Source organism: Tachyglossus aculeatus, chromosome 22 (genome assembly GCF_015852505.1).
Source record: "Tachyglossus aculeatus isolate mTacAcu1 chromosome 22, mTacAcu1.pri, whole genome shotgun sequence".
Lineage (NCBI taxonomy): Eukaryota > Metazoa > Chordata > Mammalia > Monotremata > Tachyglossidae > Tachyglossus > Tachyglossus aculeatus.
The window spans coordinates 33296565-33309118 of record NC_052087.1 but is presented as its reverse complement, the minus strand read 5'-3'; the positions used below and the strand labels follow the sequence as shown (position 1 = coordinate 33309118).

General features: G+C 46.5%; 1 protein-coding gene across 1 annotated transcript; it reads left to right on the top strand.

The window, feature by feature from the left end:
• Positions 1-709: 709 nt before the first annotated feature.
• LOC119944069 (olfactory receptor 476-like) lies at positions 710-5673 on the top strand. Its single transcript, XM_038765294.1, has 4 exons — positions 710-747; positions 2078-2123; positions 4720-5300; positions 5382-5673. The coding sequence occupies exons 1-4, from the start codon at positions 710-712 to the stop codon at positions 5671-5673; spliced, it is 957 nt and encodes a 318-aa protein (XP_038621222.1).
• Positions 5674-12554: the final 6881 nt, after the last annotated feature.

Here is a 12554-nt window from a genome sequence, read left to right as displayed (position 1 = left end):
GAGGAAGAAGTGGGTGGCAGATGATGCTATAATAATAATAATGATGTTATTTGTTAAGCACTTACTAACACTGTTCTAAGAACTGGGGGGATACAAAGTGATCAGGTTGCCCCACGTGGGGCTCACAGTCTTAATCCCCATTTTACAGATGAGAGAACGGAGGCACAGAGAAGTTAAGTGACTTGCCCAAAGTCATACAGCTGATAATTGGCGGAGCCGGGATTTGAAACCATGACCTTTGACTCCAAAGCCCGTACTCATTCCACTGATCCATGCTGCTATGAATCCTAGGACCTATCTAGTGAGGCAAAGAGGCTATATTGCCAACGAGTCATGTTTGACTCCATCCCACTGCTTAGCACAGTCCGTGGCACATAGTAAGTGCTTAATAAATGTCATAACTAACCAATAGGCTTGGAGAAAGGTACTTCTGTGAACTACAGTATTGTAGCTCATCAGAAAGGCTGAAAGAGAGGTAAGGGAAGTTTAGACAACTCCTAAAATCTCCTTGAAGACATCATTCAGCTTCTAAGCCCAAATGCAAGCCCTCAAACACTACACGTTGTGGCTTCACTTAGAAGTGGGGAACGTAAACGTACAACAGGATATGGCATCAATCAATACTCATTGAGTGCTCACTGTGGGAAGGTGACAATACAATAGAATCGATAGGCGCAATCCCTACCCACAAGGAGCTGACAGTCTACGGATGGAGGGGTCTTACACCTACATTGTCAATGAAACAGTGTGAGAGGTAATAATAATAATGATAATGATGGCATTTGTTAAGCGCTTACTATGTGCAAAGCACTGTCCTAAGAGCTGGGGGGATACAAGGTGATCACATTGTCCCAGGTGGGGCTCACAGTCTTAATCCCCATTTTCCAGATGAGGTAACTGAGACTCAGAGAAGTTAAGTGGCTTGCCCAAGGTCACACAACAGACACGGGGAAGCCGGGATTAGAACCCGTGATCTCTGACTCCCAAACCCGGACTCTTTCCACTGAGCCACGCTGCTTCTAGTAGTCGCCTCTTTGTGGTTCGTTCATTCAATCCTATTTGTTGAGCACTTAGTTTATGCAGAACACTGTACTAAACTCTTGGGAGAGAACAATACAATAATAAACCGACACATTCCCTGGTGTTCCTACTGCATCCTCTCTCTGTTTTTGCCTCCAAACTTTTCCATTCCCCACCCCCACACTGAGACTCTAGGGAGTTTGGTAGCTTCCCACATTCATATGCCCAAGCTAGCTCTCTTCCTCCCTTCAAAGCCCTACTGAGAGCTCACCTCCTCCAGGAGGCCTTCCCACACTGAGCCCCCTCCTTCCTCTCCCCCTCCTCCCCCTTCCCATCCACCCCGCCTTACCTCCTTCCCCTCCCCACAGCACCTGTATATATGTATATATGTCTGTACATATTTATTACTCCATTTATTTTACTTGTACATATTTATTCTATTTATTCTATTTGGTTTATATGTTTTGTTTTGTTGTCGGTCTCCCCCTTCTAGACTGTGAGCCCGCTGTTGGGTAGGGTCCGTCTCTATATGCTGCCAACTTGTACTTCCCAAGCGCTTAGTACAGTGCTCTGCACACAGGAAGTGCTCAATAAATACGATTGAATGAATGAATGAAAGCCCTTGGAATAAATGTCTCCAGGTCCTAGGGAAGGCTGGGACCACCTCATGAGCCCTGAGGCTGCCGTGAACCAGCCCCGGATTGTCTCATCATACTCACGAGGGCAACGAGGACCCAAGAGTCACGGGGTTGGGGGACCAGGGCAGGTGAAGTCATCATTATTTGGGCTGCTGTGCTCCCTGGAGGGTCCTGAGGGCTGGGCTAGGGCATCGGAGAGCCGGGGAAAGTCATCATCACTTGGGCTGCTGGATCCCCTGGAGGGTGGAAGGCGCTGAAGAAAACTCAGGGCATCGACAGAGGAATTGAGCATCAGAGCTTTCCCAGCTGGTCCTCAGGATCTCTGCAGGCGCCGCTTCTTCCATCGAATCCTCTCGGTTCCCCAAGGGTCTCTCCAGACTGAGTTTTCACCAGTTATCTCGAACTCTGACCCTGTTTAGATCGATCTGGAGAGTCTGTGCCAAAGTATCCCTGCAGCCTCACAAGGTCGGTATGACGGTGGAAAGGGGGCTTTACTTACATTTCCAGGGGAAGTATAGTGGATAGACTATGGGCCTAGGAGTGGGTTTTAATTCCAGTTCCACCACTTGTCTGCTGAGTGGCCTTGGGCAAGTCATTTCACTCCTCTGGGCCTCAGTCGCCTCATCTGTAAAGTGCGGATTGAGACCATGAACCCCACATGGGACAGAGACTGTGTCCAATCCAATTTGTTTTTATCCACCCCCAGTGCTTAGTATAGTGCCCGGCACATAGTAGGTACTTAACAAATACCACAGTTATTATCACTCAATGTGTTTCTGATTTAGCAGTTAGCGTTGCCTATGTCTTCTCGTCAGCCTCTGCTCCCGAGTGAGCCAAGTCAAGGTTTAAACAAGGAAGGATCATAAAAGCTCTCAGACACAGTGTCCGTAGGTTAGCAAAGTACAAGGAGAAGGAAGTGGGAAAGGAAGAAAGAGAGAGCCAAGATCCTTAAACTTGTCTCTGTGCTGGTCTTTGTGAGAAGCAGCATTGCTTAGTGGAGAGTCCCGGGAGTAAGAAGAACCTGGGTTCTAATCCCGGCTCCAATATTTGTCTGTTGTGTGGCCTTGGGAAAGGCACCGCACTTCTCTGGGCCTGTTACCTCGACTGTAAAATGAGGATTCAGACTGCGATTAAGACCGTGGGACAGTGACTGGGACCAAACTGACTAACTGGTAACTACCCCAGAGTGTAGAATGGTGCCTGGCACATAGTAAGCACTTAACAAGTACCATTATTTGTATTATTATTTATATCAGGGAGATTTGGGCTGTTTGGCCTGAAAGGGTGGAGGGTCCTCAAATTCTCTCGCCTTCATCTGACCCTTTGGCTAATGTAGGAAAGCTCCAGGGCAACCATTTCCAGAGAAGGGAGCTCTGTGATCTGGGGAGCCAGGTTGACAGGCTGAGGTGTGAATAATAATGATCTCCCCCTTCTAGACTGTGAGCCCACTGTTGGGTAGGGACCGTCTCTATATGTTGCCAACTTGTACTTCCCAAGTGCTTAGTACAGTGCTCTGCACACAGTAAGCGCTCAATAAATACGATTGAATGAGTGAATGAATTATAGTGGTATAAACCCTGGGTTACATACAAGGCAATATGGTTGGACAAAGTCCCTATGCCACATAGGGCTCACAGCCTAAGTTGGAGGGAGAACAGGTATTGAATCCCCATTTTGCAGATGAGGGAACTGAGGCTCAGAGAAGTTAAGTGACTTGGCCAAGGTCACACAGCAGGCATGTGGTAGAGCCAGGGTTAGAATTCAGGTTATCTGACTCTCAGGCCCATCCTCTTTCCACTGGACCATGCTGCTTCTCTGTGTAATACCAATAATCAATCACTCAATCAATCATATTTATGGAGCCCTTATTGTGTGCAGAGCACTGTACTACGCGCTTGGGAAATACAAGTTGGCAACATATAGAGACAGTCCCTACCCAAAAGTGCGCTCACAGTCTAAAAGGGGGAGACAGAGAACAAAACCAAACATACTAACAAAATAAAATAAATAGAATAGATATGTACAAGTAAAATAAAATAATAATAATAATGGCATTTATTAAGCGCTTACTATGTGCAAAGCACTGCTCTAAGTGCTGGGGAGCTTACAGGGTGATCAGGATGTCCCTCGGGGGGCTCACAGTCTTAATCCCCATTTTACAGATGAGGTAACTGAGGCACAGAGAAGTGAAGTGACTTGCCCAAAGTCACACAGCTGACAACTGGCAGAGCCGGGGTTTGAACCCATGACTCTGACTCCAAAGCCCAGGCTCTTTCCACTGAGCCACTGGGTACCATTCCAGGCGAAAGGAACAGGTGTGGAATTTGAAGTGACATACAGAGCAAAGTCAAGGTCAAGGTAAGATCATGTTCTGAGTGAGGAGAGCAGGCAGGAGGGCCCAGCAGGAGTTAGGAGAGAGGAAAGGAGGGCATTTGGAAGCCCTGAGGCAGAACAGAGCAGAAAAGGGCAGTCAATCAACCAATCAGTCATATTTATTGAGCCCTTATTGAGTGCAGAGCACTGTTCTACGTGTTTTGTTGTTGTCTTATGTTGTCGAGTCGTGTCCGACCCATAGCGACGCCATGGACACATCTCTCCCAGCATGCTTCACCTCCATCTGCACTCCTTCTGGTAGTGGATCCATAAAGTTTTCTTGGTAAAAAGTGCTTGGGAGGGTTCAATTCAAAAGAGGTGGTAATAATAATAATGCCATTTGTTAAGCGCTTACTATGTGCAAAGCACTGTTCTAAGCGCTGGGGAAGAGACAAGGTGATCAGGTTGTCCCACGTGGGGCTCAGTCTTAATCCCCGTTTTACAGATGAGGGAACTGAGGCCCAGAGAAGTGAAGTGACTTGCCCAAAGTCACCCAGCTGACAAGTGGCGGAGCCGGGATTAGAACCCACGACCTCTGACTCCCAAGCCCGGGCTCTTTCCACTGAGCCACGCTGCTTCTCGCGATGCATTGCGGACGTGACTGTGAGGAGATCAGGAGGGGCACTAGAGCTCGCTGCTTCTTGATTAGGTGAACTCATGTGACACATTTCCCCCTTCATCTCTGCAGGGGCGATTCTCTCCAATGTCCACTGGAGAGAACCAAACTTCAGTGGCCTGGTTCATCCTGTTGGGCCTCACTGACCAGGAAGACCTGAAGGGGACTCTATTTGGGGTCTTCCTGATGATCTACACCGTGACTTTGGTGGGCAATTTAGGCATAGCAGCCCTTGTCTATGCCGACCCGCAGCTCCACACCCCCATGTACTTCTTCCTCGGGGTCCTCTCCTTCCTCGATTTCTCCTACTCCACCGTGGACACCCCCAAGCTGCTCATCAGCTTCCTCACCACAGATGGGTCCATCTCCTTTGGGGCCTGCATCACCCAGATGGCCTTGATGACCCTGCACGCGACGGGGGAGTGCCTCCTCCTGACCGTCATGGGCTACGACCGATTCGTGGCCATCTGCCACCCTCTCCTCTACCACGCCATCATGTCCAGACGCTGGTGTGGCCAGCTGGTGGGGGCCATCGTGGCCGCCAGCGTAGCCAATGCGGCCGCCCAGACTGGGAACGTCTTTAGACTGCCTTACTGCGGTCCAAACGTCATCGACCACTACTTCTGCGACCTCCCCACCGTGCTCCACCTGGCCTGTGCTGACACCTCTGAGGCCGAGGTGCTTCTCTCTTTCTTCTCCTCGCTGGTCATCTTCAGCACCGTCTCCATCATCCTGGTCTCCTACGCCTGGGTCCTAGCGTCCGTCTACAAGACACGCTCCCCGGAGGCTCGGTGCAAGGCGCTTTCCACCTGCACCTCCCACCTCACCGCCATTTCCCTCTTCTACGGCACCGTGATCTTCATGTACGTTCAGCCGAGCTCCGACGGTTCCGTGGATCGAAACAAGGTCATTTCGGTGTTCTACACCATTGTCATCCCCCTGTTGAACCCCTTGATCTACAGCCTGAGGAACAGAGAAGTGAAGGCAGCCCTGAGGAGAAGGTTCTTTAGTAAACTCAATCTCTGACGGATTTGTGAACGTCTCTCCCAATCGATCAATCGGTCAACGGTATTTATTAAGTGCTTACTGTATGCTGAGTGCTGTGCTAAGCCCTTGGGAGAGCACAATACAACTGAGTTGGTAGACACGTTCCCTGCCCAGTTTGAAGGTTTGTTCAAAGCCTCCCACATGCAAAGAGCTCATGTCACACTCACCTTCCACTCCCAAAACAGAAAAGCAGGAGAAGCAGCATGGCTCAGTGGAAAGAGCCTGGGCTTTGGAGTCAGAGGTCATGGGTTCATATCCCAGCTCCGCCAGTTGTCAGCTGTGTGACTTTGGGCAAGTCACTTCACTTCTCCGGGCCTCAGATCCCTCATCTGTAAAATGGGGATGAAGCCTGTGAGCCCCTCGTGGGACAACCTGATCACCTTGTATCACCTTGTATCCCCCCAGCACTTAGAACAGTGCTTTGCACATAGTAAGTGCTTAATAAATGCCATTATTGTTATTATTATTATAAAAGCCACTTCTAAGATGGGTTTTATAACCCCCTTGTAAAATGACTCCTGGCCATTAGTGTTTCCTGAGTTTCTCCCAGGCTATTTTTTTTTGTTTTATTAAGAATAACTGTGGTATTTCTTAAGTGCTTACTATGTGCTGGGTACTGTACTAAGCACTGGAGTGGATACAAGCACTCCAGTCCCTGTCTCACGTGGGGCTCACAGTCTCAATCCCCATTTTACAGATGAGGTAACCGAGGTACAGAGAAGTAAAATGCCTTGCCCAAGGTCACACAGCAGACAAATGGTAGATCCAGGATTAAAACCCATGATTTTCTGACTCTCAGGCCCGAGCTCTAACCACAATGCCATATTGCTTCTATTTGGGTTTTTTTTATGGTATTTGTTAAGCACCTCCTATGTGTCAAGCACTGTTCTAAGCACTTCATACTTTCATTCCTTCAATCGTATTTATTGAGCGCTTACTGTGTGCAGAGCACTGTACTAAGCGCTTGGGAACTACAAGTCGGCAAAATAGAGAGACGGTCCCTACCCAACAACGGCTCCCAGTCTAGAAGGGGGAGACGGACAACAAAACAAAACATGTAAATAGGTGTCAAAATCGTCAGAACAAATAGAATTAAAGCTATATGCACATCATTAACAAAATAAATAGAGTAGTAAACATGCACAAGTAAATAGAGTAGTAAACATGCACAAGTAAAATAAATAGAGTAATAGATCTGTACAAACATATATACAGGTGCTGTGGGGAGGGGAAGGAGGTAGGGAAGAGGGGGATGGGGAGGAGGAGAGGAAAAAGGGGGCTCAATCTGGGAAGGCCTCCTGGAGGAGGTGAGCCCTCAGAAGGGCTTTGAAGGGAGGAAGAGATAGATACAAGTAAATAAAGGGTGGATACAGCCCCTGTCCCGTATGGGGCTCACAGTTTAAGTAGGAGAGAGAACAGATATTGAATCTCCATTTTGCAGTTGGGGAAACAGGCACAGAAAAGTTAAACGATTTGCCCAAGGTTGAACAGCCGGCAAGTGGCTCTCAGGCCCATGCTTTATCCACTGGGCCTCACTGCTTCCCAGAATGGAGACTTGATCGCCAACAAGAAAAATAAAAGATGTGATCCCTGCCTTTGAGAGGTTTCCAATCTAATGAAAGAGCCTGGCTGACACAGAGAATACCCATCTACCGGGACCTGATCTGATTAAACTGTACCCATCCCAGGGCTTAGCACAGTGACTGGCGCATAGGCAGTACTTAACAAATACTGCAATCATTGTACACTGGAAACAAAAGAGAAAGGATGGGCCGTGACTGGTAACCACAAAAGGAAGCAGAGAATGAATCCCAAGCGCTTAGTACAGTGCTCTGCACACAGTAAGCGCTCAATAAATGCGATTGAACGAATGAATGAATGCATGAATGAAAAAAGTGGAAGAAATTTCATTCATTTATTCATTCAATCGTATTTATTGAACGCTTACTGTGTGCAGAGCACTGTACCAAGCACTTGGGAAGTACAAGTTGGCAACATATAGAGACGGTCCCTACCCAACAGTGGCTCACAGTCTAGAATGGGGACACAGAGAACAAAACAAAACATATTAACAAAATAAAATAAATAGAATAAACATGTACAAATAAAATAAATAAATAGAGTAATAAATATGTTCAAACATATATACATATATACAGATGCTGTGGGGACGGGAAGGAGGTAAGGCGGGCGGGATGGGGAGGGGGAGGAGGGGGAGATTTATTATTATTATTATTGTATTATACATAATAATAGTAGTATATTATATTATAATAGTAGTAGTAACTATGGTATTTGTTAAGCGTGCTGCAGTGGATACGAGCAAATCAGGTTGGACACAGTCCCTGTCCCATATGGAGCTCACGGTCTTAATCCCCATTTTACAGATGAAGGAACTGAGGTCCAGAGAAGTGATTTGCCAAGGTCACACAGCGAGCGAGGGGCAGAGTTGGGATTAGAACCAGGTCTTTCTGATTCCCAGGCCCGTGCTCTAACCACTAGACCACACTGCTTCCCGACTGACACATTGGGGCTAAGGGTGGCCAGCAGGATGACCTGATTGGGGAGGGTGGACATCAGGAAAAGCCCCTCCAGGAGAATAATAATAACAATAATAATAATAATAATAATAATAATAATAATGGCATTTGTTAAGCACTTACTATGTGCAAAGCACTGTTCTAAGTGCTGGGGGGATACAAGGTCATCAGGTTGTCCCACGTGGGGCTCACGACTTAATTACCATTTTAAAACAACAATTCCCAACAATTGCATCATTTACAATTTCAATTCCCAACAACGAGCTCACAGTCTAGAAGAGGGAGACAGACAACAAAACAAAGCACGTAGATAGGTGTCAATACCATCAGAATGAATAGAGTTAGAGCTATATACACATCATTAATAAAGTAAATATAGTAAATACGTACAAATAAAATAGAGTAATAAATATGTGCAAATATATACAAGTGCTATGGGGAGATGCAAGCTAATCAGGTTGGACAGAGTCCCTGTCCCACATGAGGCTCACCGTCTTAATCCCCATTTTACAGATGAGGTAACAGGCTCAGAGAAGTTAAGTGGCTTGCCCAAGGTAACACAGCAGACATGTGGCGGAGCCGGGATTAGAACCCATGACCTCTGACTCCCAAGCCCGGGCTCTGCCGCTGAACCAGGCTGCTTCTCATGCTAGGAACCTAAGGGAGCCAAGTGGATTCGAGCCGCTTCCAAATGTTAGGCCCTCACAAGATCTTGTCCCCCTCCTGCGCCGTCTGCCCCGGAACCCATCTTGGAACGCGGTCAATCAATCCATCAACGGTGGATAAAGCATGGGCCTGGAAATCAGAAGGACCTGGGTTCAAATCCTGGCTCCATCACTTGCCTGCTGCGTGGCCTTGGGCACATCACTTCACTTCTCTGTGCCTCAGTTACCTCATCTGTAAAATGGGGATTAAGACGGTGAGCCTCACGTGGGACAGGGACTGTGTCCAACCTGATTAGCTTGTATCTCCCCATAGCACTTGTATATATTTGCACATCTTTATTACTCTATTTTATTTGTACATATTTACTATATTTATTTTATTAATGATGTGTATGTAGCTCTAACTCTATTTATTGACACCTGTCTACATGTTTTGTTGTCTGTCTCCCTCTTCCAGACTGTGAGCTCGTTGTTGGGTAGGAACTGTCTCTATATGTTGCCGATTTGTACTTCCCAAGCGCTTAGTACAGTGCTCTGCACATAGTAAGTGCTCAATAAATACAATTGAATGAATGAATGAATCTACCCCAACGCTTAGAACAGTGCTTGGCACATGGTAAGTGCTTAACAAGCCTGTTGTGGGCAGGGATTTTTTCTCTTTGTTGCTGAATTCATTCATTCAGTTGTATTTATTGAGCACTTACTGTGGGCACAGCACTGTACTAAGCACTTGGAAAGTACATTTCAGCAAAAAATAGAGACAATCCTCAAATAGAGACAATCCCTATGCAACAGTGGGCTCACAGTCTAGAAATTGCACTTTCCAAGCGCTTAGTATAGTGCTCTGCACACAGTGAGCACTCAATAAATATGATTGAATGAATGAACAAAGTTCCATAATTAGGTCAGGAGATAATGACTTTCATATTGGTGTCTCTTTACTCGTATTGATGTCTGTCTCCCCCTCTCAAGACTGTGAGCTCGTTGTGGGTGGGAATTGTCTCTCCTTATCACTGTATTACCTTCCCAAGGGCTTAGTACAGTGCTCTGCACACTGTAAATGCTCAGCAAATACAATTGAATTGAATTGTCCACTCTGAATGTAATAGTATATGTGCTGGCACCTTAAGAGGAAGGTTAATTAGTAAGTACTTACAAGGACTTGATCAGTTGGTAGGCAAGTTACCTGCCCACAAGGAGCTTACCAGTCTAGAGGAGGAGACAGACCTTAAAATAAATCCCAGATACGGACATAAGTGCTGTGAGGGCTGAGGGTGCTGTGAATAAAGTGTGTAAATCCAAGAGCAAGTGTGATGCAGAAGGGAGAGGGAGTAGGGGAAATAAATAAATGAAGGCTTAGTCAAGGAAGGCCTCTTGGAAGCGATGTAACGGTATTAAGGCTTTGAAGGTGATGAGAGCGAGGATTTGTTGGATATGACATAAGAATTAGTATAGTAATAATAATAATAATAGTTATTATTGTTATTATGGTATTTAAGCACTTATGTGCCATGCACTGTTCATTCATTCACTCAATCGTATTTATTGAGCGTTTACTCTGTGCAGAGCACTGTTCAAAGCGCTGGGGTAGCTACAAGGTAATCAGGTTTGGACACAGTCCCTGTCCCATATGGGGCTCACAGTCTTGATCCTCATTTTACAGATGAGGGAACTGAGGCACAGGGAAGTGAAGTGACTTGCCCAAGGTCACACAGCAGACAGATGGCGGAGCACAATTAGAACCCATAACCTACGACTCCCAAGCCCATGTTCTTGCCACTATGCCATGCTGCAAATAATATAGTATATAGTAACATTAGTGCCAGGATTAATAAACCTTATATCCCTATGCAAAGATATCCAGAAGTAACAGTTATTCCAAAACGTTTCTGTGATTCTTACAAATCTAAGAAACACGTAGAAGTCACAATTTACCTGAGCCCGAGGTGACAATTTGTACCTGAGGAGAAAAATGGGAGAGAGTCACCTTAACAATGAGTAACTGGTCTTAACTATCCTCTAAAACAGGAAGCGCCAAACCTTTTCACTGAAGCATCAAGGTAAGCAAACACATGTCAATATCAGTCCACAAGGTCGTCTTCTGTTCACAGTCCACTTCAGGGGAGTGGGCGGAGGCGGGAGGGTGTGGAGGAAAAAAGAAAGGAGGAAAAGAGAGGAGGGTGTGGAGGAAAAGAGAGATTTAGAGAGCAGAATGGCTCATTATTGTAATTGTTATTACCATTTGTTAACCATTTGCTAGGCACACAGCACTGTTCTACTTCTTGGGTACATACAAGATAATCAGGTTGGGCACAGTCAGTCCTCGTCCCGATAGGCCTCAGTCTGAGGGGGAGGGAGAACAGGTATTTAATCCCCATTTTGCAGGTGAAGAAACTGAGGCCCAGAGAAGTTAAAATGCTTGCCCAAGGTCACAAAGCAAGCAAATAGAAGAATGAGAACTAGAACCCAGGTGGCCTGAGTCCCAAGCCGTGACTTTAAGAGAAGAAACGTGTCTCAGTGGAAAGATCATGGGCTTTGGAGTCAGAGGTCATGGATTCAAATCCCTGTTCGCCAACTGTCAGCTGTGTGACCTTGGGCAAGTCACTTCACTTCTCTGGGCCTCAGTTACCTCATCTGTAAAATGGGGATTAAGACTGTGAGCCCCCCGTGGAACAACCTGATCACTTTGTAAGCTCTCCAGCACTTAGAACAGTGCTTTGCACATAGTAAGCGCTTAATAAATGCCATTATTATTATTGTAGTGGATAGAGCACGGGCCTGGGTGTCAGAAGGACCTGGTTTCTAATCCTGGCTCTGCCACGAGTCTGCTGTGTGACCTTAGGCAAGTCACTTAATTTCTCTGGGCCTTAGTTACTTCACCTGTAAAATGGGGATGAAGAGTGTGTGGACAAGGGCTGTGTCCAACCTGATTAACTTGTATCTACCCCAGTGCTTAGAACAGTGCTTGGCACATAGTAAGTGCTTAACAAGTACCATTATTATTTCCACCAGGCATCGCTGCAGTAGCACCAACGGAAAAATTGCTTCATCCCATGCCACCCCCCAAACAAGTTGTTAGAGGGGCTGATTTGATTGCTTGTCGACGGTCTTTGCTGGTCACCAAGAGGAGCCAACGTGACTTGCCTGGACGCCACTGCTCTAAACCAGCAGCAAGTTGAAAAAAAGAGTTCCAAGGTCTCGCCTTCTGGACTCCCAGTCCCTTGCTCTGTTCATTAGGCCACACTGCCTCTTATTGCTATTTCCCTCAAGTCCCTTCAGGTTTCAGTGGCTGCTGCTTATTTCCAGTTGTCTGAGATTGGGGGAATACAACTGTGAATTAGAGAATAATAATAATAATAATGGTATTTGTTACACGCTTACTATGTGTGAAGCACTGTTCTAAGCGCTGGGGGGATAGAAGGTGATCAGGTTGTCCCACGTGAGGCTCACAGTCTTCAACTCCATTTTATAGATGAGGTAACTGAGGCACAGAGAAGTTAAGTGACTTGCCCAAAGTCACCCAGCTGACAATTTGATGCCAAAGAGACAGAGAAGGATAAATTGAGCCAAGGTGGAAAGCAGCCTTGAGTGGGGTTCTTTTGGATTTGCGGCACCTTAACAAATCCCCCACTCCTCTGTATGCCCGGTGGCAATT

Excerpts from the sequence above, each read along its gene's own strand:
- LOC119944069 (XM_038765294.1), top strand. The coding sequence starts at position 710 with ATGGAGGGGTCTTACACCTACATTGTCAATGAAACAGT. Across the intron at positions 748-2,077 it reads TACATTGTCAATGAAACAGT|ATCGATCTGGAGAGTCTGTG; the intron begins GTGAGAGGTAAT and ends GACCCTGTTTAG. Across the intron at positions 2,124-4,719 it reads TATCCCTGCAGCCTCACAAG|GGGCGATTCTCTCCAATGTC; the intron begins GTCGGTATGACG and ends TCATCTCTGCAG.